Source organism: Blennius ocellaris, assembly GCF_963422515.1.
Source record: "Blennius ocellaris genome assembly, chromosome: 16".
Lineage (NCBI taxonomy): Eukaryota > Metazoa > Chordata > Actinopteri > Blenniiformes > Blenniidae > Blennius > Blennius ocellaris.
In genome coordinates, this window is record NC_137665.1 from 4,654,472 (window position 1) to 4,680,072 (window position 25,601).

Consider the following 25,601-nt stretch of genomic DNA (forward strand, 5'->3'; position numbering starts at 1 on the left):
TAGCCAATACGATCCTTCAAGATATATCTTTCATATGCTCACACCACATAAAATTTGTATATACACTCCATCAGCTCTTATTGTGGTTCTCTCCGGGGCCTCTCGTGGAGGAGCAAGAAATCCTCTAATTTGGGTTTTCATAAGCTTTGTCTCTGTCAAACACATGCGGTCCTGATGGCATTAAAACAATGCCCAACCTGGAGAGCCTCGGCTTTCCGCAGATGTCTCTTTGATCCGGAGCGGAAATCACATTCCAGTGTCATGTATAAAAGCTTTGTTAATTCTATCGTCCGTTACGTAGAGGGGAGGTTTGGTCAGCACATGTATGTCTGAGACATGTGGAGGGCAGCCCCCTCCACGTATGGATGGAGACGTCCTAAATGGCGTGTTAGCTCGCACACTGCAGATATTGTTCCCCGATGAGCGGAAATTTCTCTATTTTAGTTACAGTCACGCATTCGGGAGCTTTATTCCTCCAACAAAGTGATCACAGCTTCTGTGGTGTGTGAAGCGAGACCACTGCATGACAGATGTTTTTTGGGAATATTACCTTGACGAGCTTGGGGTATAATGGCATGGCGTGTGGATGCAGAGTGAGACACTTTTTTTTCCCCCCTTTTTCTTTCATTCTTTCTTTCTTCTGTGACTCAAAACAGAAGCAGGTGCAGCGCCCTATAAACATGTACATCTAAGCAACAAAGGCCAATACTGTGTATCACTATTAGAACAAGATGTCCCGTGAATGAGTCAGTTGCACACACACACATTTAGTTAAACCTCGAGGCTTGGCCTCTGGGGCGGGACGAAGACTTGGGAGTAGTGGTGGTTTAATGTAATTAAGGATTCCGTTTGCTTACGAGCAGGATGAGCCCCAGAGGTCAGCGGCAGAAAAGTCTGTGTTGTGATTCTATCAGAGGATTACCACTTCCTCCTTCCTGTTTGCTTCCTCTTGGCCATGCAGCTGTGCTCAGATACCAGTCAGAGAGGGACTGTCCTTGGAGATATCCCGTGCTAATTACTGTCCTGTGTTTTGAGCAATTTCCTCTTCCTCTCCATTTCTTCTTCTCACATCTGGTTTATCTTTGTTGTTGGTTTCTTTCTGTTTTTGGGGGAATGCAACTCATGCACTGCCCAGTTTTCTTATTGTCACACTCATGCCAGAGGACAGATTAGTCTGTGCACCAGCTGAGAATGGTGACTTTAAAGAGAGTGCATTTAGTGATGAGAAATAATCAGAAGGTCATTTGTGAATTAAACAACAAAAACAAAAATGGAAATGAAAGAGGAAAGGGCACTAGATAAAAAAGCACCAAGTGAAGTGAGAATTTTAGTGAAGAGCTAAAATGCATTACTTACTGTGACACAAACAACTGCCGTACCAATCAGGTAGCTTTATAAAAGATAAATAAGAGTGGATGTGTGTACAATAAGGGGTTTTGTCTCTCCAGGAAATTTCTTATTAAATTAAAGATTTGAGTTGAAGTCAAAAGAAACATCCAGGTTCAGACAGATTATATCAGTGATTTGAAATGTGCAAAGGACACCACCACTGAGTGACGATAGTGTTCGCGTTACATGATCAAATGAAATACATGATGGCAATCATTGATGTTGAGTTACTGTTTTAACAGTTTTCAGTACAGAGTTGCTCCCCAGACTTTGACGCCGCGCCGCTTCTTCATTTCCAATGGCTTGAGAACAGACTAGGATTTTTATTAACTTTCTACACCATATTTTGTTTGATTGCAGTGGGGCTTTTAAGTCACTTTCAGTTTTTCTTTGTATTTAGTGTCCACTACAGGTTTTGCAAACGCATGACACAGGAATCAATTTGTTGGGTCTTTCTTTACATGTCACTCGCTAACGCTAAAACTACACATCCCTTTCCATTTAATCTGCGCTGATCTCTGGAAACTGTGAAAAAGGAACAATCTAAAAGAAGATAGCAAAAAAAAAATGCATCCATTCTGGTTTCACATATGTAACCTTGGAAACATGACAAGGATCAAGATGAAAGATACCAGGTTCTGATGATGAAGTACACAATCTACAAGGTCTTGCACACAAAAGTACTACAATGGATCTATAAGCCAATCAAGACTGTCAATAGTGTGAATTATACATGTTTTTCTCTTCTATTGTGGAGAAGTAAGGATGCAGCCAGTGCCTGGTCATAAACACAATAGAGAATCATTGAGGTGCTTGGGATAAAATCCAGTTTCCAAGGTGGTACAGCACTCTTGTATTAAACACATCTTGCCATATTGTTGACATGCTTTTAGTAGAATTATTTTGCTGCAGGACATTTGTGAAATACGTGCCTTTGTGTGGCATCCAAGCTCCTGCGCAACGTCGGTCAAATGGAGTCAGCCCTGATGAATGTGATTTCTGTTTTGGGGTCACAAAGACGATAAACATTTTATAATATCATACCTTTAACTATGGATGATAAGACCTTATGCCTGCTCATTTCCTGCAGCTCTTCTAACTGAGGAGTCTTGATCATATTTTCCAGACAAAATGATCACACTTAAATGAGCGAAATAGGGTTGTGAGGTTTTTATTTTTTTGTGCCTTAAATGCTTCAGCATTACAGTCTTTGAATGTTTGCACTTCCTTTGCTAATCCTTTGGTTGACACCAAAGCTTTCATCTACCCCTCTGATCTCGCAGCCTTTGAAAAGAGCAGCTCCACACCTGCTCATCCCAGACACTTAAAGAGCACAAGAGAAGTTGAACGTACCCCTACATCCTCACTTTGTTTAAAATTCCACCGCTCCAGCGGCCAAAAAAGCAGCACTCGTGGAGTTACATAGAAATCTTTGCTGAGTAGAAAACCACGGAGTCTTCTAATGACTCTAACATGGACTGAGGTGTGATGCGGTGAGTCACATAACTGCAGGGTGGACATCTTATAAAAACAGTTTGCTGGGCAGGACAGCGAGACACCGCTTCACTCTCAAATAACTGTTGCCTCAATCTTGATTCAACTCCTTTCAATAAACAAAATAATAACCACAACCTGATCGCAGATTGTCAGAGGCAGTTTTTCAAAACCCTGAAAGAGAAGATTTACTTGAAGAGGAAGCACTGAAAGGAGAGCATCAGTGAAAAAGTTATTGATTTGTTGTTTTTGGAAAAGTGAATGGAAATGATTTGAGTGTTGGGAGCTTTAAGGGGAAAATCCTTCCTCTGATTACTGTAATCAGTCCATTGGCAGCAGTAAGGCATACAGTGCTTTGGACGGTGCTACGTTTTAAGCTACAGTTGCACACAGAGTAATTGTAAGGTAAGTCGACTATGAATTTAAAGCAGGGGTCTCCAACCTTTATGGCAAATAGGAGCCATTTATGCCCCCCCCCCCCCCCCCGCCAACACATAAAAGTTTTGTGGAGCCGCAAAACATATTTCCCCTCAAGCCTTTATAGGCCAAGTGACCATATTTGGTAACTTCCTCATTTTTCTTCCTGTTTCCGCCAAATTAATGACAAGCAGAATGCATAAAAAATAAATTGCTAACATGTGATGTGTTTAATCGGGACACTTCTGCTTCAAACTGCTCATTAACACTTACTGTGCGCGTTTAGCCCCTTTACTTTGGAAACGCACCTCTCACTCCACATTAGCATGAACGCTTATAAGAATATTGCTTGTAGTGTGAAAATCGGACCATATTTAATCACAGTATGACAATTTGGGAGACATCAGAACTGTTTTGAAAAGGGTTTTATGATGTTTCACAGAAACCCTGCAAAATTTTAGACCATTTCAAGCTATAAATCATGAAATAGTCCTGTTCTTTGTTAAGTTTTGTACTTTTCCACACATTTGAGGATTATTGAACAAATCATAAAAGTGTTCATTTGTAACTTCTATGACTATTAACAGTCTTGGTTCAAAATGTAGCCTCTAAATACAAAGTCCATAGAGATTCTTTTTTTGAATTTCAAGGATTTTAGTGAGTGTCCCATTAGGTTAAACAGACACAGAGCACACTATGATGTAGTGATTACCACTTCTGCTGGCCTTTCTGTGCAGTGGTTGCATGTTGTCCCTGAGCATGTGCAGATTGTTCTCCGGTTTCCACTCACGATCCCAAAAAGATGTGTTTGAGGTGAAGATGCACTCTGCTTTCACTCAGAGTCAGCTGGCACGGACTGCAGCCCCCTGTGAGCTTCAGCTGGATAAAACGGTACAAAGGTATTCTAATGGCCTTCATTTTAACAACGTCGGTCAGCTGCAAATGCCTGAATATTTTTAATGTTGTTGTTCTTTTTTTCATAACTGCTTTTTAACATGATCTTTGTACAGTGAGTGCCGTATCGTGTAAAGCACTGATAAATAAAATGCATTGTTGTTATTAATAAAGGATGGAATCTAAGAGAATCCTTAGAATCAAAAGCTTATAATGTTGCATGTCATTCAAAACTGTAGTTTTTAGTTGGGCCATGACTTGAGTTGTTGGCAATGAAAGAAAATGCTGGTAACCACATTTAATGAATCCCATTTTTCTCCAAAATGCTTATTTTTTCTTTGCACTACACCATACAGGGATTGCATGTTCTCCCCCTGCACACTTCACTCTTGGTTTTCGAGTTTCCTTCAGTACTAAACATTAATATTAAGCAACAAGCAAGAAACATAATAGGATGTGATGCACAATTGTGTTGGTAAAATATGAAATATTCATCTGTCATTTCAAACTACAAGGTGAAAGTCCAATTGAAAGACTGTCGCGCAAAACAGTGGGAAACAAATCAAATCCAAGCAGGAACTCATCAGCTGTGATACAAATACAGATGTTTCAGAGTGAATAGCACCACCATCTGCTAGAATCGCGTAATTACACCTCAGAAGCATTTTCAGAAAGGTATGTTCTGAGGCTTGACCAGGTAAATCACTTTATGAAACGAATTCTATAGTTTATAAGGAAATTTGTAAGAAAGTTTGTTCTAAATCCTATGTCGTAAAATTATGTATATATGCATTTGCCAGAAAATAACATTGGCGCTGCATTACCATCCTTTTTGCATGTGAAATTGTTCAAGGACAAATCTCTATATCGCTGTTAAATCAGCTGAACCATGTAATATATGAACACAGTAATTTCAGGCTTGCGTGGTCTAATAATCTTAATATACCTTTAAAACCAAGAAAGGAAAAGGAAAACCAACAAGTAAAAACATGTAGTTTAGTAATAATTTAAATTATGTTCGTGTTTAAAAAAAAAAAAAAAAAAAAGGAGACGCTAATGGCCAACAAAACACAAACTGTACACAAACAGCAAACAAAAGAAGGATAACTGAAACCAGTTTACTACAGAATCCAAGTTCACATTGGCCTATGAATGTGTGTGTGTGAATGTGTGAATGTATTTAACAACGTAAAACACTTTGGAGATTGCTTCCTTGGTGAAAAAGTGCTATATAAGTGAAATCCATTTATCATTTTACCATTCACAGAACGTAATGTTTCATCACGCTTTGATATCGCCACAAGATTGTGATTTTGATTCTGAGTTTGTGATTTCGTTACACTGGTGGAGCCCAGCTGTATTGCTGTGAAGTGAGGACATCATTCATCAGATCGCTGGTGCTCCCGGACCGGGCTTTGTCCCAGAACGCTTCATCAACTGTCCTTACCGTCAGCAGCAGACTGGGAAACTGTAGGTCATGTAGGGCTTCAGCTCACTTTACTGTCCATCAACCTTTTCTGTGGGACCAGGACACAAATATATTTACCATGAAGGGAGAGTTACACTCTGGGGGAGAAAGTCTTGACAAAACTCAGTAAACACTATATCCAGGCTCAATGCTTTGTGGATTAATCTTAAAAAAAAACTCTTCTGCGAACAGATAAGAAGAAACTCACCTTTAGGGATGAACGTAAGTGAGCTGCTGAAGATTCAGAAGCGTGAAAGCCCTTCCTTTGGCCCGTCATACAAGAACTCGTGGCCCAATGCACTTCCACATTTACCACAGCAAACCTAAGAAATATACATCCACGCAATTCAGATCACAGAGCCTGGATAACACGAACCACAGCTCTGTACAACCCTAGTTTGAGTAAATATATCAAGGTTTGCACTCATTGACTACTTTACAGAGGTACTAAACCTTCAGGGGTCCCCATGCTTCAGGGTGTTTGGACACACTGTCGTGGTGGAGAGTCTGTGAGAAAGCTGGCCAAGGAGAGGAGTGCTCAAACTTGGACGTGCTGGAAAATAACTCATGTCCACATTCAGAGCACACATAAATACCTGCCAACAAGGAAGACACACAGGGAGGGTGGGGGTTATTTATTTCTACAACGTGGTGCTTGACTTGACCTTTCCATGCAGCCTCGTGCTTTTCTTTTCACACTTACCAGGCTGGAAATGATTTTTATATTCTTCCCCACCCGAAAAAGAGCAATAAGACATTTCATCCATGTCGAAAGTCTTGGTTGGTTGAAGGCAAAACTAGTTAATCTAGTTGAGTTTGTTTATGAACGCGTGTCACCAGGCTGGAGCGACAAAAATAAATAAATGGCACGTCCAGATCAAGTGTCTGTAGACGTTATTCTCACTCCCTCCACCTGGTGGCAGGACTTCACTGAACTGTATCCCTCAAAGCTTAAAGCTGTATAATACAAATACTAGACTGGAATATGTCATACAGCTGGTAAGTAAAATACAGACAGAGACAACTCATTCCCTTAAAGTTTAAATATATTTATTTCCATAGTATTCAACTTCCATAAATTACTTCAAAGGTGATTAAAATCGACATACAAACTGATTTTGTGAAAATAGGTTAAAATCCATTGTTTCAGCATCAAAACACAGCAGTTCAAAGCTAATATTAAAATGTGATGTGTTTGTAGATATGTATTTGTCTCATCAGACCCAATTCAGTTGCTTTGAGATATTTTATTGCTATTTGTGAGGTTAATATGTTCTTTTGTTAGCAATTTTGTGTTACAATGTTTCACAGAGTAACAAAGCGAAGAATGAAGATAACATTGAGAATCTATTCACCCGAAATAAAAACATCCCCTGCCTTTAATCAGTACCAGACTATGTAAGAATTATGTAACAGAAACTGTGATCAATGAGGTGAAACTGTTTGTGATGATTGCATAGCGTTGGAGAGGATTTCAGCTTCACGCTCGTGCTGTGCGGTGAAGACAATGTTCATCGGAGCTCTGGTGCTCTCAGACCGGACTTTATCCCAGAACACTTCATTAACTGTCTGCACCATCAGCAGCAGAGAGAGAAAACTTTTTAGTCCCGCAGCGCTCCCTCCCGACGGCTCACCTTACTGTCCATCAACCTTATCTGTGGGGAAAAGATGGCGATATGCAGTTTACAGTAAACAAGCACTCAGCATCTGAAACAACCTCTGCAGGCAGAGTTACACTCTGCTGAGTGACAGGAGGAATTTATCTCTGAGATGGCAATTTTTAACTGTTTGGTGCACAAAATTCAGAACATGAATGCAGGTTATGGTAGTGTCACCATCAGAAAATAAAAAAAGTAAAGTGCAAATCTAGGGAGGTCTTCAATTCTTTGTGAACAATTAGTATGTATGATAAAATGGAATTTATCCATTACAACAGTGCATATAACACGTAGTAGCTTTTCAAAAAGAGCTGAGAGAGAACTGTGTGCTGTGACACAATGTGAGTCTTTGTACCTTTAGGGACGAACTTCAGTGAGCTGCTGAATATTCAAAAGCGAGACGCGCCTCTGGACGGTCCGTCATTCACAAACTCATGACCAAGGCCATTCCCACACTTCCCACATCGCACCTAGAAACAAGAAAAATCTGTTTGTGATGCTGGAACGACGTCAGCAAACAAGGAGAGGTTGACAGAAACGAGCAAGTGTTTTAAAGATGTCTGATTTGAATCGTAACCATTTGCTTAAACTTTTTAAAAAAATAAGCTAGGAACACTGTTCGCCCACAGCATTGATTAAGTCATGTGAATAGACGGTAAATGGTTTATGAGCTACCCTGCCATTGTATGATAGTAATAAGAGATAAGATACAGAGCAATTAATTAAGTAAACCTCCTTTAACATAACTCAGTTCTCTTTAAACATTTAGCAGTTTACAGTACCTTGTATGCCCCACGTCGCTCCTCATGCTTGGACACACTGTCCTCTCTGATGGTCTCTGTGAAGGCCGGCCAGGGGGACGAGTGCTCGTATTTGCTGTGGCTGGAGAACAACTGGTGGCCACACTTGGAGCAAGCATAAATCCCTGAAGAGAAGTGGATGGAATATTTTAGTACTGATTTGATTTTCATCTGGATGCAGCTCCGGTTGGACGGCGGCTTTAGCACTCTTGTTCAACCACAACCATGAATTCAGTACAAATAATGTACTGGATCATAGATACATGTGATAATATGTGAGTTACTGTACTTCCTTTTATATTTCAAACAATTATAAGTCAGCCGCAACTCAACACAATTAGAAGTTCACTGATTGAATCTTTCATGAACTATTTAAAAAAAAAAAGATTTGACCAGTGTTCCCAAAAAACTACAACAATACTTAAAAATAGGCAAAAACTGAGAAGGGGTTTTAAATGAGTTTGGCCAAAGAGATTGATGTTGGAGCTATAAAAAAAAAAAGTATATTTCTTATTATAATAATAACAGTAATATTATAAAGTCGACATTATATGTGAGGGTGTTCTGCTGTGTCATTGCTCTGAGGAAGAGCATAGCAAATGAGGAAGAGGAAAGTCTATCTCCTCATTTATGTAAACAAATCCAGTTTTGTAACTGAGCAGTTGTGTAACATGAACCTGTGGAGCTCAGGTATATTCTTCACTAGTATCATTTACTTATAATTACTTAGTTTAATACGTGTGAATAGTAACATTTACAGTTGTTTATGAATAGGAAGCGACAGTTTATTAGTTGTTTTAAAAGTTATGTTTCATTGTTGAAAGTTAGCAGGCCGACGCTGGCTGGCTAAAACGTATTCTAATTAGCTTTAAACAACACAATTTATCACTAAATACAGTGTAAATGGAGAACATGAAGTGTATCTGTAGGTTTACCTGGTTTGAAGTGGTCTTTATAGACCTCTCCTCCGCGAAAAACGCAAAACGACATCGTTATTGTAGGAAACGTGTTTAATCCTCTGTTTCCAGACGATGGCACTTCCGTACTGATGATCTTCAGAATAAAACCAGTAAGGCGTTCCTTGATTAAATCTCAGATTCAAAGATTAAAAAAATATGAGTTTTCTTTGAAAGCATGCAGTTGATAACTTTTCACCTAGAAAATAATCACTAAACATTTGTAAATTATACAGCATGCATATAAATCTTGACAAGTTCAGATAAGATGCTTTTATTGTGACAGTGACCGGATGTGGTCGTCTGCCGGGTCTGGCTCTGTCAGCTCTCAGCTGTTTGTTAGCTAAACTTCCTCTGTTTGTCACCAGGCTGCCGTCGCTTGGTGTTTCCGTACCGCAGCTCAGACATGAACGCCACGATGTCCCAGCTGAGGTCGTTCGTGCACCAGCGGCTGTACGCGGCCGCGGAGGAGATCCTGGGAGAGGTGGAGAGGACCGTCACATTAGCCCTGTGCGGAGCCGAAGTTAGTCCATTCAAAGAGGGGGGGAGTCCGTGGCATCACCGAGGCCTTCTGCGGAACACAGGGGGTTTGTGAAGTTGCTTTCACTTGTACACTGTCACTTTAGCGCACACATTCAGGAAGGCATGATTAATATCTGGAGAACTGGCTTTAAAGCTGTGTGTGCAATGTTTGGCGTTCACTCTCACGCATGCGCACTGAGCAGGTAAAGTGGCACATTTTAAAGGAGTCATATTATCAGGCGGCTGGTGATACCTTTTTTAGGTGGGGCTCTTCATTATTATTCGAGTCCGGCCCATGTTAACTTCATTTAACCAAGTGCATTTATAAACCACATGACAACAATCTTGCATTTTGTTTAGATTGAGAGAGACCCCTGTCATAAGTTGAGTGATGTGCATGTTTCTCTTGCAGATTCAGAAGTCCAGCTGACCAGCCACAGCAGGGATCACAGAGATGAACACCAAGGATCCTCAACACAAGAGGAGTCCAACTTCATTTTGAGTCCAGAGGTCCCAGGACCCTCTGGATCGAGCACAGATCAGGATGATAAGACCTGGAACCTTTGTTTAGCTGAGACGGAGTACAAGCTGGCCGACATCAAAGAGGAGCAGGTGGAACTCGACAGACGCGACCAAACCTCCGATGTTACTTTTCCTTCTGCTGGAATTGTGAAGAAAGAAGAAGATCCCCCAGCTTTACAAGTATCGTGTGAAATCCCTCCGGTTTCCTCCGAGTGCTCCGCACGTCTGAGTGAGAACAGCTACAGCGACGAGGAGCTGGTGAACAGCGAAGGAGAAGGAAATACGACAATGAAACAGAATGCCGACACGCTGCAAGAGCAAAGAGACAATAGCGAGCAAACTTACCAAGATGGCCAATCTGCTAAAGGGCAGAAAGATCGCAGTTTTTGTCACTTGTGTGGTAAAGGATTTCAGTACATTGGCTCTTTGATGAAGCACATAAAGACACACGAGAGTAAAACTGACTGTAGTTTTTGCGGAACGACACTCCAATCCACAAAACAGCTGATAACTCACCTGAAAGGTTGCCACAATAAAGCGTATTTTTGCAACGTCTGCGGCAAGACTTTTGCCAACACCCGCTGCCTGCGGCTGCACGAGCGAATCCACTCGGGCATCAAGGACTTTGTGTGTCAGGAATGCGGCAAAACGTTTCAGCGGCGGGAGCACCTGATCGTCCACGTGAGGACTCACTCGGGGGAGAAGCCGTACCACTGCGACGTCTGCGGCAAGGCGTTCAGTCAGAGCCAGAATCTCACCATTCACAAAAGAAGCCACTCGGGGGAGAGGCCGTATCATTGCGCCCTGTGCGGGAAGCTGTTCAACACAAGCAGCCACCTCAAGACGCACATGATGCACCATTCGGGGGAGAAGCCGTACTCGTGTGACATCTGCGGAAAGCGTTTTCGACAGAGTGGACAGGTGACGAGGCACAGGACCACGCACACAGGAGAGAGGCCTTACCCCTGTCACCTTTGTGGGGTGACATACAGGTTCGCGCCAAATCTGAAAATGCACCTGCAAACGCATGAAAAAGCACCCGGTGAATGAAAACTGAAAGATTTTGGACGGGCCCAACTTGGAGCCACTCGAAGATTCAAGAAACTGTTTTACATGTGTGTTGCACTTTCACCTCATCAAGAGTTTAGAGGTGGTGTGTAGCTCTCCCTCTCACTGTCATGTATATTTAAAATCCCACAAAGTAGAAGTTGTTGCCTTGATTGTTTCATATCATGTTGCTGGTTGAATATATTTTCTAAACAAACCTCACAGTTTCTTTTCCCTCAGGGTGAAGTTGGGTGGATGGCGATGCTGTTGTCCATTTGATCACTCATTTCATATCGGGGTGTGTGCAGTCACACATTGACGTGGCGTATCGGGTTAAATCTTAACTTTGAGTGTGGTATGCTCGAGTTTGAAGCAAAACTGAGACAAATAAATGATGCAAAGACTTGCTGAGGCCAACAAGAGATTACTTGTATTGCAATTTGTGTGCTCATCAAATGTGTACACTGTGTCAGTCCTGACATTGCCACGCAGTCATTTGCTATTGGAAAAGCCTGGGCTGCCTGTTCAGGTGTCCTCTGTTGTTACGCAAACTCCTCTGTGGCAATGCAAATGTCTTCCTCTGGCATTTTCATACGTTATGGGTTTGTCTTGAAAGATTTACATGTTTCTATGGAAAGCTCATCAGTACAAACATTTTCTTTAATATGTTTTTTTTTTTTTTCTGTTATTGAGACTGTTCACACTTGTGGCATAGTAGTTCCCTTGTGGGTCCGATATATTTTAGGTTCATTCTGGCTTTTTTCAACATGTGGACCAAACACATGCGTCGACAAATCAAGCACAATACCGTTTTGAGGATCCAGTGCCTGTATAGTCAGTCACAGCCTGTGTTTTTTGCACTTTAATCAAACTCCACCACAATTGGTTTCCAAGCGGACTAAAACCTACTTTTCAAAAAGGACTTGCTTGTTTCGTGTGCACCAGGGTGCTGATTGTGGCATTCAGACTATTGCGAATGGAACCCACTGATGCTGTAATAACCATACAAGGGAAGTATTTTCGCCTGGTCATTACAACAGTGAACAGTCTATTAACACTTTGTCAAATGACACCGCATTGTCCTTGCAGTTGCTCTGTTTCATATTTTGTTCTCTTTTTTTGCAAATTTCTCTAACTCTTCTATGTGACCTGACCAAAAGTTCCCATTGTGAACAATAAAGCTCAACATTCTGTCACATTACTCTATTTGTGTTACCAGTTCATGGCTGTATCCAACATTTATTAATTTCTGTGTCTATAAAAATACCTCAGGTTGACTGCATATTAGATATGCTTATACAAAAGTTTCTCTTGCTTGGTTGAAATAGGAACATGTACAGGAATATAAAATACATTTTATATTGCTGTTTTATCCAATAGGGGGCAGCATATAGTCCAACACTTTCTCCCCTGGTCAGACTGAAGGGCTGCGTTATGCTCGCAGCTCGCATATAACAGCTCGTGCTGAGTTATTTAAGCAGATGTCCAAGTATAGTGGACGACAGCTAAATGTTACTAAATAGTCATAAACAAGAATTGTGATCAAAGCAGAAGGGAGTGTTTTTGAGGAATGTAAGGACATTCAGAACTGATGAAACAGTAAATATAATAGGTTTCCTCTTTATATCCATCTAATATATGCAGCAAAGGGTCCAGGCCTGATGAAAGTTGAGAGCAAAGAACACTGCACAGGTCCCCAGTTCATCACAGGACAAACAAACACAGATAGACACACATTCAATTTAGTCACCAATTAACTCCAGCACATGCCTTTTGGCTTTGGGAGGAAATCTAGAGAAAACACACCTAAACTTCACACAAAGGCCTCCAATTGAACCAGAGATGTTTACACTATATGAGGCAAGAACCACTTTTAAATGGACAGTAAATAAATTGAGGAGGAGCAGGACATTGACATCATTATAATGTCTCAGGTCCTTCAGTTGCCGGGACACACTGTTGTAGCCTTCCTTTATAAAGTAACAACCTCTATCCAGGACCATTCTCAATGTCTTCGTTTTTATTATAGTATTATTTGATGTGTTTGAAGCTGCAAGGGAGATAAATAATATTCCACCCATTGATAAAATCTATAGAGGGGTACACAGACCGGAGGTGGATCAGGTCCCTCTTAAAGCCCATCTTCTCACTCAGTGCTCACTCTTATCAGCAGATCATCCTAATTTCAATTTAATGTTTAAGTAAAGAGGTTTAGGAATCAAAATCAAGAGGGAAAAAGTTTATATTAGAATGTTTAAAAAAATATTTGAATATATGCACATGTCAGACATGTTTAAGCCTTTCCCCATCTTGTTTTTAATAATTATAAGATTTTTTTTTTTAAGTGCTTTTAAAGAGGATTTTGTAGCCTGGCCCGATTTTTTTTTTTTTTTTTTTTTTTTGCAGGTCGTGCAATTACATAAGTGTGCGTCCTGGACTGCGGTGACTGGAGCTGAGCTCAGTGTGTGTGTGTGTGTGTGTGTGTGTGTGTGTGTGTGTGTGTGTGTGTGTGTGTGTGTGTGTGTGTGTGTGTGTGCGTGTGTGTGTGCGTGTATCTGTGTATGTGCGTGTGCGTGCGCGCGCGCGCGCGCGCGCCGACTGTGACAGAGGAGGAGTCGCTTCGTCAACTGCTGATTTCTCACATCTAATCTGGATTAGAGTCTCGTCCAGTCTGCAGCCGGGACTCCTATAATCACATTATTCAGTGTTGGACGGCGCCCATTGAGACGGAGCTCGGCGGAGTCAAACCGAGGCTGCGTGGCGCGCACGTCTCATAGCGGAACACTTTTTTTGATCAAAACATTTTTATTCCAATGCGTCGGGAGTTTTGCAGATTTTTTTTTTTACCTTTTCTTTTTTATGCAACCGCCACGAGCTGAAATGTGAGAAAAGTTGAAGGCGTGTTGAAGACGTGTGAAGCCCATCGCATTCTGCATCCCCAGGACCGATCACCACCGCAGTGTTGGGGGGGGGGGGACCACAAACACCGATGTCTCCCTCTCTGGATCCGAACCAACCTCTGCACACATTGACACCTCGTGTGCAGCTGCACCAGCCTCCACCAGGTCAGTGGCGTCTGTTTTAATGGCGTGCATGCAGCATTTCTGCATTTAATCTACAAAAATAAAAAAATATATATATTTTAGATGAACTACTTACAATGGATAGACGCAATGAATGAAACAGTTGATCTGAGTGTTGGATCATGTCATCTTGATGATTTGATTAGATGAAGTTCTGCTCCATTGACACTGACCATGTGGTATACCCAAAACAAACACAGACGCAGAAACAGTGACAGACACAGTGACAGACACAGACACACACACACACACACACACACACTGGTGCCAAGTGTGTCAGTCGTCAGGGTCAAATTGTACTTTGAGTCCAGGATTAAGCACATGAGGATATGAGGATGCCATGGAAATAGATGTCCTGTGTGTGTGTGTGTGTGTGTGTGTGTGTGTGTGTGTGTGTGTGTGTGTGTGTGTGTGTGTGTGTGTGTGTGTGTGTGTGTGTGTGTGTCCTCTCGTGATCCCCCACACAACAATCCCAATAGATTTCATTATGAATGTTTCATCTTAAATAGAAAAAAATTTAATAATTTTCTTTCCATCTTCTTTTTTTATCCCTTTTGTACTCTTTAATCCAGGATAGAAAGGCCACATGGAGAACACAGCCGGGAAAATAATATGAAATATTGGCAGAATTAAAAAGCACGCCATCAGATTACTTCTTACTTCTAGCTTACTTCTATTCTTTCACACTTTAATCTTTTTTCAACGGATCCAATACTGTCAACTAATCACAGAGTATTACTGCTTTATTGTAAGTAATTACACACAGTTTGGTGCCACGTTCTACCCTGAGATAACGTTTGTCACGTCAAATGTATAAAATGTCAATAAAAGGATGTTTATGACATTTTCAACCGATCATTTACACTCACTAGATACTGACCTATCGACAGTTGTACAGTCTGATCAGTACAACAGATTGAAAATATTATTCAGTTCTGTTTAGCTTTGTTCAGGTTTTGATTTAACTGGATGCTTATTATTTTTTTTATTAGATTTTAATGTTGTGTTAAGCTGAACTCCGTTTTGAAAAATACTTAAAATAATGTGCTCCTCTCGTGCAAAAAAGTGAGCAAAACATTGGAACCACATCTAACTAATGTAAACCACTACTTAGTGAAATTTTGGAAAATCTCAAGTGAAACTGAACACGATTGTACAATTGTACATGGTTGAAGTGTCCATGAGTATCTGGGTAATGATGAGGGCATTATTAATGCCCCCATAGGTTAACACTTTTATCTCACAGCTGGGTAAAGGCCGGTTCGAATCGCTTTGTTGAATTTAAACATTTGCTCTATTTTTGTGAGTTTTCTTGAAAGAAAAAAAAAAAAGTATTTGAAGTTAACTGACGTGTCCAAAGGTGTAAATATGACAGTGTGGTTGTGTATCTATCCTTACTGGTGACATGATAAGGATTTACCTGCTTTCCCTCATTATTACCTCATTTTTGAACAATGCAGGAAAACTTTGTATATTCTTGCTTTTGCTATTTGTTGAATATTACTGTGGGCCACTGTTTACAATCTGTTACTGGCATGATTGTGCTATTTGTGGCTTTTTATCTCTGCAGAATCAATTCTTGTTAATCAGAAAGTCAATCAATGACAGTAATCGTTTGTGGTTTAAAGCCCAGCATGAAGCCCTTCAGGTCTAAATCCCAAAAGGAAACGACTTCCTGTATTTCCACGCTCCAGAAAAAAACAACCCAAACAAGAGGTCGTGGCTTGTTAAACCACTCCTGTTGATCCGAAGCTTCCTCCATTTGCCCTCTTAGTTGTTGCACAAATTTGTCCAGAGCAGTGACTGGACCGTTGCCGAAGCCCTGCTGACTCTGTAGTCCCGCTGAGCAGCAGAGGATTTAGTGTTCCTGTCAGCATGAAGTGATGCAAATCGAGTCTATCGTAGACATTGATCAGAGTAACGCAGGATTGTGCAGAGCAGCTTAAGCACTGGCACAGCTGCATCTCTGGTTAATTTGATTTGACAAACGAGCCAGCAGTTCGATGCTAAAATTAATATAACTCCTCATGAAGATTGTGCAGAAAAAACAGCGAGCTGAAGTGATTTTCCAAAAGCAAGTTAAAGCAAATTCAATTACACAAGCTACAGACTAACAAATAGCATTTTCTGCTAATTGATTTTTGTCCAGACCGCGGAGAGAAATTCGAACACTTCTTATCACCTTTAATGTGTCTCACCACTTTACACATGGTCGGCTGTTGATAGGATGGCAGCATATCCTAAGTGAATTATGACTGTTTTGTGTGTCTGCTATTGTATCATGTCCAATATACCAAGTTCTGACTGATATTTTTAACATTTTCTGCCAGTCAGTCAACAGAGACACACACACACATTATGAAATATAACTTTTGTCACAAGTGTCTTGCTTTCCTGTGATAAAAGCCTGTTTAATATGGAGGATTATAGCAAATCCACTCTTGGTCTGGATCATACCGACGTGTTGAATCGGTGAATTCAGCCTTGCCTTCTGCCTTCCGTGATAACTGTCTGTGATTGTTACTTGTAAACAAGACTTGTTATAGATTTATATGCTCTCACAGCTCCGACTTCCCGGGGGTGGGGGGGGGGTCTAATTGTTATGCTTTCAAACTCACAATGGACAGGCACTGAAAAAAGATCCACTTGTTTTTCCAGTTACATCCATGACAGCGAGGAGCTTCAGCTTCACGAAATTGAGTGTGTACGGCTCAGATTTAAAACACGCTTTTTCCAAATTAACGTGGTAATTTTAATATGGTTTATACATCGCAAGAATGTGAAGTAGAAAGGAAAAAGAGGAGTGAGAAAACAGAGGACGAATATTGGTTGTTGATTGATTTGAAGCGTGCGTGCGTGTGTGTGTGTGTGTGTGTGTGTGTGTGTGTGTGTGTGTGTGTGTGTGTGTGTGTGTGTGTGTGTGTGTGTGTGTGTGTCAGCTCCCCTGAAATTTGAGAATAAATATTGTCCAATTTAGGGAAATTCTTAACATTTCTTCAGGTGTGTTTGTAAAGTGGTGAAGAAAAACTAAAGACGTAGACGGTTGTCGTACTGGACGCTAGACTTAAAGCTTGTCGGGATGAAGAACCCTAACCCCGTGGATCATGGCTAATAGATTACCGCATGGCTGGACTGCTGCATTTAATTTGGGATTAGCTGCGACTCCCTGAGCTAATGACGTCCTTCCAGAAGAAAGCTGTCATCCAGCCCAACCCCGGGTCACAGACACACTTTATGTGAATGTACCAAGTTAACTAACTGGAAAGAAACTAAAGGAAGTTCAGAGCCAAGGAGAATAGATGTTCAACAGTGACATCTTTATACAGAAGAGGTATCTCATCCTGTTCCTGGTTAGTTCTTTGTGCATTTATTGTTTCAATGTATTTAAACTACTAAATCATTAGTTATTGATGTATTTTCTTGCTCCTTGTTACATTTTCAGGGTCCAGCATGATACTCCGTGCAATCTGGAAATGATGTTACAAGTCTCCATGCAACCGCAGACTCTCGCCGGGCTCCCCACCTCAGCGGACATCGGCTCACTTTGTTTTTTCAGATTCTCGCCTTGACTCCTGGTTTGTTCGCAGCCATGGAGGAGAGCAAGCTCATCTTCAGCCTCGACCGCCACGACGAGGGCCCCTCCGTGACGTTCTCCAAAGATAAACAGCAAGGCAGGGAGAGTCGGCCTGAACTCGGCTTGGGGATCGATCTGGACCTGAGCCACGGGCATCGCTCCCAACCCCCCTTCCTGCCGCACTCCCCCTCATCCCCTGGCTCTTTAGCTGACCTGTCAGCATCATCAGCAGGCCTGCTCGTCACCACGAGCCTCGTCAAATCCTCCTCCACCGAGTTAGAGCAGAGAGAAAACAGCTCTCTGAGGGGCAAACCTCTGCTTAGTCTGGTCAAGTCCCTGAGCACAGAGATCTCGCGCCGGGTAGAGCCCGAGGTCAATCTCTCAAAGTCAGACTCCAAACTGCATTTGCATCCCTGGAAGCAGATCACACATCCCAGGATTACAGAGGCCAGGCCTAAAGCGGGAGGACTGAATGAGAACGACGACTGGGCATTGCCTCCGTCCACAGGCAGCATGTCTCCAACCGAGCCCCGCGGCAGTTCGCTGATCGCTGAACTGGAGGACACGCGGAGGAAGTTCTCAGAGGCCATGCAGGACCCGTTGAGCATGCTGAGCAAGATAATGGGAGATGAAAGCTCAGGAAGCCCCAAGCAGGGAAGGGCTTCCTTTGCAGGAGACTCGCCAGCCTTTCAAGGTGGCGGAGGCAGAGATGAGAGCAGCGAAGATTCGGACCTAAAGTGCCGGAGGAGAACAGAGAGTGAGCCCAGAGGTGGGTGTGAGTCTCCTCTCAGAAGACTTCAAAAAGATTCAGTAATAAAATCTTTCTCCCCGGAGCGTAGTAGCAGAGAGAGCCATTTGGAAATTTGCACCTATGGAGATATGATCCAGTTGGTGGAGCACCAGAACAGACCCCGAGAGACGCATCATAACACTTGTCCCCCGCCTCGAGTCACGGTCCCGGGTTCGTCATTGCCTCTTCACTGGCTCCTCCCTGTCGGTCTTCTAGCTTATGGCTTCTTCGTGCTGCCTCTGCCCTCCTACGTGACGGGGTTGTCCATGGGGGTCGCATGTGGCTTCATATTGGGTTTGGTGGTCGTGTTCATGTTTGCCCCACGACGCTCATCTACCAGAAGCACCCAGGCCTCCCGTCTGAGCAAACCCAGTCCCATGAACATGGATCTGCTCGAGGGAAAGCCTGCGGAAATTCTTGAGGTAATTTTTGAAACACTGATGGGATTATGCAACACCTGTTTGTGTTTGATGTGTTGGTAGCCATTTGCTTTCTGTGCAATTTCTGCAGCAGTATTGCAAAAAGAAAGTAGTCATTTTTAAATATGATACATTTTAACCCAGTGATGTCGTTAGTTTTTACTTTTTTGCCATATTACCAAAATGTTATATTTATTAAAAAGTTATCCTCAATCTCAATAAGCCAACACAGGAGGGTTGCATTGAGGATAGTTTATGTGTTGTATTTTCATTATATCATCATGCTGCAAAGCCTGACACATGAATTAGATCTATAGCTCTTAAATCGTGTGCTGGGTGCAGCAGAATCTCTGCAGCTGCTTCAAAGTATTCTCTGTTTGGTTTCATGGAAATGAGCTTCACAGCCTCTTCTGTAGGACGAGAGATGAGAAAAGAAAACAGCAGCAGTGACACATTAGAGAGCAGCAAAGGGAGATAGTGCCATCAGCAGTGCTTAATGGATTAGCTTTGAGGTAATTGCTGTAAAAAGAAAAAAAAAAAAAAACTGCCCTTGAGCACCGCAGGTTCAGTGGGGGGAAAAAAAAATAAGAGGGTCATTTTGATAATAGCTTTCTCAGAGCACTTCTTGACAGCTCTGCTGAGAGTCGGTCTGGCTGACACAAGATTGCAGAGTTAGCACAATCAGATAAGGTAGGTGAAGTTTATGAGGAAGCAGGAGCTTCTGGCCGAGTGTAGCCTGTTCAGACACATCCACAGTTGTGAAATGAGACACATGTATTCTGCCACGGTTCATGTTTCCCCTCCTGCTGAGCTGCAGCACTCTGCACCACTCTCTGTGAATATAACTAACTTGGCTGAGTGCAGTCCTTGCAAGGCTGGCATTTTTATTTATACACATTGCCACCATGTTACGCACGCCCACTGGCATTGTAGGGATTTTTTTTTCTTTTTTTTTTTTTAAACCGGGAAAATGTGGAATGATTTGTCACTGACTGACTGTGTTTCCACAAGAACGCTCTCAATCTTTTTGACTGATATCCTCATTATTTTCACTCAGGGCTGGATGAATGAGACTCACAGCTACGACCCTGAGACTTTCCACCCGTCTGTCACACACTCTGTGTATGTCACCCTGGATGGCAGCCGGCTGCGTCTGGCATACCCGCGTGCCAACATCCCCCGGTGGGCAGCCTTCGATGAAACGCCCCATGAGGCCGTGTTTTTGCACTCGCGGGCTTACCATCTGGCTAACTGTAAGGTTAGTGCATTTGTGGCTGAAAATATTCTCATTTGTCGGTTCCCCGGGGGTGCAGGTGGGGGGGGGGGGGTTGACCTCTTACCTGAACTGTTCTGCCTCGTCTATCTGCACGCACTATGTCATCTAACACAGACCTGAAACAGCAGAAGGATTACGAGTGAAGCGATGATGCACTGAATGAACTTGACCCCGTTCGGTGAGGCAAGCTGTTGTAGTTTCCTTCATGCTAACCGACATACTCTAACCTCCACAAACCATTAAGAGAAATTCAAGGTTCACTACCTTTTCTAAGGACACTTTCACACATGGATGGGACAAGATAGAGCATCCTTGAGATTGGAAGATATAAACCCCCACACAGGATACCCCTGCATAGATCTCCAATCCATCACAGGGAAAAAACTGAAACTTACAATCGTACAGATGCACAAGTCAATTTAGAGTCATCCATTAACACCAAGGAGCCAAAAAAACATGTTCTGTTTTCTCTGCAGGTGTCTTTGGTGCCTCCCGGACTGGCTCGCAAAAGGGTGTGGAACAAGAAGTACCCAATTTGCATCACTCTTGCAGAAGGAGAGGTCGGGGAGGAGTGTCTACTCGAAGGGCCAGGTGAAGAAGAAAGGTCAGCGAAGCACTTGAGCCCCGACTTCCAGGTTCCTGTTAACCTTTATCTGTTTGGCCGCACTGGAAGAGAGAAGGAGGAGTGGTTCCAGCATTTCCTGTCTGCCTCCCAGGCTGGAGCCTCGACCAGTGGGAGCGGCGAAGAGAACATGGGTAAGAAGCACTGATTTGTGGTGATAACCTTGAGTGGGTGAGGCGGTGCAAACACCGTGTTCCGTCCGCCCCCTGTCTTCACGTCTGTCATTTCTCCGCAACACAGAAACACTGCCCAGTGAAGAGGCTCAGGACAGCACAGAGGAGCCTCCTGACCTGCCAGGAGCAATGAAAACGAGAACGTTGTTGGACTACACCATCTACATGACGCAGCTAATCGAGGCAGAAAGCTGCAATCCCACCCCGAGCCCCTGCCACAGTGACAAGGGAAGCCCCACAACATGCAAGAAGGTCATTCAGCAATTCCTTATAGTAATTATAGCTGTAGGGGTGACATTTTATTCATGTCAGCTCTTGCAGAAGTTTGACTAACCCTGCCTCCTTTCAGAAAGAAGAGGCAAGTGTGTTGGGATTGTTGCAGAAAATAAGCTTCATGATCAACAATATTTTCTGATTTTGACCAGGTTTTTTCTGCATAACAATATTCACCCACAACAATTTTGCGATTTTTGCTGTCCAAGTAATCAATGAACCAGAGTAATAGAACTATTTTAATGCAACTTTTTTTTTGTTGTTTTTGCAATATTTCTGCTTTTTTGAATTTCACCATGACTCAACAGGGATGTTGTTCCCTTGAAGCTCTTATCTTCTTTCTCAGGTTTCCTTGTGATTTTTTTTTCTTTCTTTCACATTGTTATTTCTGTTCTATTTACCCTCCACATGTCATGCCTGTCACGCTAATTCTTTGCATGTGTCCATTGATTAAGGCTTGTCATGTTCAGCTTCTGTTTCCTGCTCCATGCTTAGATTAGCCTTGTACAGGATGCTGGCTCAGCTGATGTCAGGCTTGCTGATGAAACCAAATGCCACTACTTAGAAATATCAGATAGCACCTGACTAAGATATTACGTATATTTTTTGTTAGAAACTGCATTTTCAGCAGCTATGACAGCAAAACAAATTCTAGTTTGAGCGGTGTGAGATTGGCACTTCAGAAGGAGACAGCCTGAGTAGATGTTTAAATAAAAGAGTTCATCTGCACGAGATTCAGTGAATGTTTAGCTTGTTAATAGAGCATATAATGGGGTTGTGCAACTGACAACCGGCGAAACGTCTTTACCTCCTGCAGATTCCCACGGAAGAGCATGGCTCTGGAAGTCAAGCAGGAGCTGAGCCTGACGCAGGTATGGAGCCGCAGGGATGCTCTGCAGATGGTCAGCCCAGCTGGGTGAACTCGCTGGTGGGCAGAATCTTCTGGGACTTCCTGCGGGAGAAGTACTGGGCCGATCAAGTGGCACACAAGATTCAGAAGAAACTCGGCAAAATCAAGGTGATGGTTGAGAATGGGTGACACGTTTGTGATTTTAACACGTATTTAAAATCATTCACAAAACAGTTTATAGCTAATTCACTAGATTCCTCAGCAGCTGGTATGAGGGTATGGTGGATGATGAGTTTATTTATGCGTGTTATATTAACAATCAACTGTAAGCCAGAGCTGTATAAAACTGTCTGAATACAAGAATATGAACATATCTACATGTATGTGTACAAGGTCACAACACAACATCAGGCCCTGCAGTGTTTGTCCTTAGTCATGTGATTTTATGCATGTGTGTTGAGAGCCAGCGGATAATGCATTCCCTCAGGTTCTCAAGACAAGGTGGGAGTGAGTAGGTGAGCACTGATGGTACTGCAGCATCCCATTACTCATTTGTTGGGATCCTGTTTATAACACAGCATTTGTAACACACTGCAGATTCCTCTGAAAATCTCTCTTTTTGACACACATTCAATATGAAAGCTTTTTAATTTTAACATGAGCCTACAAAATCTCTGTTTGTTTTATTATAGTTGCCATACTTCATGAATGAATTGACTCTGGCTGATTTGGACATGGGCACCTGCCTTCCCCAAGTCCTAAGAATGTCCAGACCCACCTTGGACCGCAGAGGTACACTATAGTTATAGTTTGATCCTGATACATGCTGCACCTTTTCTTAATCTGCAGCGTCTACCCTGATCTGTCATCAGTGGGCTCAAGCTGTGATCTCATTTGTTTCATTACAGAGTTTGTCATACAGCATCCTAAAAGCTTTTTATTGTCTCTCACTGAAGCGATTAGCAATCCTCTTAGCCTGGACAAAGCTTAGCCAACAGTAACAAGCCAAAGTTATCCCCCCTCTACGACAACATCCCCAGCAGACCTTATCAAGATAAGACATTGGTCTAGTCCCAGAACAGCAATCAAGCCTAAACTACAGTCCATTAAGAGATATTCTACTACTCGTGGTTCATTTCAGGCTGTTGAACTTCTTCTCTGTTCACCCCCCAGGCCTGTGGCTTGAGCTGGAGGTGATGTACACTGGCTGCCTTCAGATGACGCTAGAAACCAAGATGAACTTATGTAAGCTTGGAAAGGACAGTGAGGATGAAGCGCACAGCTTTACAGACACTCAACAAATGGGGTGAGGTTTATTTCAGTTTTATGTGCCTCGGCTGATAAAGTGACTCTGTTGAGGCAGTGTTTTGTAAGTTTGTTGTGAAACATATGACTCATGTGTTTTTCAGCTTAAAACCGAGGCTCTGCATACTGGCTGATAGTGATGAAGAGTCATCCAGTGCAGGGTCATCCGATGAAGAGGACCTCCCCCCAGCTGAGCCGCAGGGACCTCCAGGAGATAAAAGCACTGCAGGAGCAGCTGATGGGTAAGTTAGCAACTTAACTGGTATCATCTATTACATAACTAAATAATTCAAGGCTCACAACCATGTACTATACACAGCGATACATTAGTGATGCCACTTTTAAAAAAGCAGGTTGCAAAAATTATGGGTCCATGGGTGTTTTTCCTCTGGAGATTTATGGATTGCCTTCTTGTGGCTGCAGTAATATGCATCCATCCGTCTTCTGCACCCTGTTATACAAGTTAGGATCACAGGGCATTGAAGCCAATCCCAGCTGACTACAGGAGAAGGAAGGGTAAATCCCAAACAGGTTACCAATTCACCACATTGAGTCCTACAGGTAACTGCAGTCACCAATTATTCTCTAATGCATGTTTTTGGACTATGGGAGGAAACCAGAATTCCAACCCAAGCATCACAATACAGTTGTTGTTTTTTCAACTGTTGACACTTAATCTAATATTTTCTTAATTGAACGTGGGTTCTTGTGGGCTTCATGGTGGTGAATTAGTTTTTTTTTTTCCTTCTCGCAGCAACAATATCTTCGGTTCTTGTCCGGATTTAGGTCCTTTCTGTGCAAGGCTGTGAGTGTGGACTTTCTCTGTACTCCAGTTTCCCCTCACAGTCCAAAGACTTGCACTTGAGGTTAATCTGTGACTCTAAATTGCTCATATGTGTGAATGTATAATTGTCACTCTGTTCTGTGAAGTACTGGCATCCTGTCCAGGATGTACCATTGCCAGTTTCAGTCCCCTGTGACCTTAGGTTGGATAAAGTGTTATAGAAGATTTGTAGATGTTGTCATCTCACTATTTACAAGTAGTAAATGATATCTTGTTGCGAGTAACTACGCGAAAACCCAAAGGCCGATGGAATTTCTTGCTCTTATCCTTCAAAGGCACACAGGTGGCAGCACCAGTAGGAAGATCCTACGATTTGTGGACAAGATTGCAAAGTCCAAGTATTTCCAGAAGGCTACAGAAAACGAGTACATCAAGAAGAAGATAGCTGAGGTCTCTAACATGCCCTTGATGCTCAGCGTTGAGGTCCTGGAGCTCTCTGGCACTTTGGCCATCAACATCCCACCTCCCCCTACAGACAGGATCTGGTATTGACATTCCCCTGCTCTCTGCAGCATGAAATTTACTCATAATGAAAGAACATATCTGGCATCTTTGCCCCTCATCACTGTTACCATTTCCATTTCAGGTACAGTTTCCAGGTCCCTCCGACGTTAGATCTTCACGTGCGTCCCATGCTGGGAGAGAGGGAGGTCACCTTCACCCACGTCACTGAGTGGATCGAGAAAAAACTGCAGTGTGAGTTCCAGGTGAGTCAACTGGTGCATCCATTGGAACTTGAGTGTACTTTAGCTGTGCATATAGTCTTGTTTTTCTTTTCACCTTAACAGAAAGTGTTGGTCATGCCCAACATGGATGATTTATATCTGCCCCTGATGACATCCGGCCTCGAGAACCCGCCTGCATCTCGCCAGTCCTCCGTCCGTTCAACTTCCCATCAGTCATCTGTGGAGTCTCAGGAGTACCTGTCGGAATAGCGACCTCAATATGCCACGAATTGGATTCTGCACGCGTGAAGCAGCTGATGTGCAGCTTTTGCCATGAATGTGTAATAGATTCATCGGCTGGTGCAGCTGTGTGCCTGAGTGCAACCAGTGCAGGACATCAGCCTCCCGAGGCTGAGCTCGGCAGGGACCTCGAGACCACGAGGATGGTGCTACAGTGCCCCCTACTGTGAGGTTGATGGAACTATACAGGAGACTCCGAGGAGAACTTTAAAAAATAATCCTGAATGTCCTAAGTGCACAAAAAACAAGATGTTTTCAAC

General features: G+C 42.7%; 2 protein-coding genes and 1 pseudogene across 3 annotated transcripts; 1 reads left to right on the forward strand and 2 right to left on the reverse strand.

Moving 5' to 3' along the window:
• Positions 1-5,602: 5,602 nt before the first annotated feature.
• LOC308141406 (methionine-R-sulfoxide reductase B1-A-like) lies at positions 5,603-6,500 on the reverse strand (annotated as a pseudogene). Its single transcript, XR_013937240.1, has 4 exons — positions 6,366-6,500; positions 6,116-6,258; positions 5,871-5,985; positions 5,603-5,711 (listed from the first exon to the last, which is right to left on the reverse strand). The product of XR_013937240.1 is annotated as a methionine-R-sulfoxide reductase B1-A-like (transcript).
• Positions 6,501-6,727: 227 nt separating this feature from the next.
• Positions 6,728-9,168, reverse strand: LOC308141432 (methionine-R-sulfoxide reductase B1-A-like). Its single transcript, XM_080511593.1, has 4 exons — positions 9,056-9,168; positions 8,103-8,245; positions 7,676-7,790; positions 6,728-7,317 (listed from the first exon to the last, which is right to left on the reverse strand). Exons 1-4 carry the CDS (start codon positions 9,108-9,110, stop codon positions 7,298-7,300), a joined length of 333 nt encoding a protein of 110 aa, XP_080367719.1. The 5' UTR covers positions 9,111-9,168; the 3' UTR covers positions 6,728-7,297.
• A 4,934-nt stretch (positions 9,169-14,102) lies between these two features.
• LOC308140813 (testis-expressed protein 2-like) lies at positions 14,103-25,584 on the forward strand. The gene is made up of 12 exons (XM_080510752.1): positions 14,103-14,232; positions 17,693-19,036; positions 20,091-20,291; positions 20,786-21,065; positions 21,172-21,356; positions 22,195-22,395; positions 22,920-23,019; positions 23,401-23,533; positions 23,637-23,774; positions 24,652-24,861; positions 24,963-25,083; positions 25,165-25,584. The coding sequence occupies exons 2-12, from the start codon at positions 17,840-17,842 to the stop codon at positions 25,309-25,311; spliced, it is 2,913 nt and encodes a 970-aa protein (XP_080366878.1). The 5' UTR covers positions 14,103-14,232; positions 17,693-17,839; the 3' UTR covers positions 25,312-25,584.
• The last annotated feature ends 17 nt before the right edge of the window (positions 25,585-25,601 follow it).

What these genes read in the sequence shown, in the direction of transcription:
- LOC308140813 (XM_080510752.1), top strand. Translation starts at nt 17,840, where the DNA reads ATGGAGGAGAGCAAGCTCATCTTCAGCCTCGACCGCCACGACGAGGGC. An exon ending in AGCCTGCGGAAATTCTTGAG is followed by an intron (nt 19,037 to 20,090) that starts GTAATTTTTGAA and finishes ATTTTCACTCAG; the next exon opens with GGCTGGATGAATGAGACTCA. An exon ending in ACCATCTGGCTAACTGTAAG is followed by an intron (nt 20,292 to 20,785) that starts GTTAGTGCATTT and finishes TTTTCTCTGCAG; the next exon opens with GTGTCTTTGGTGCCTCCCGG.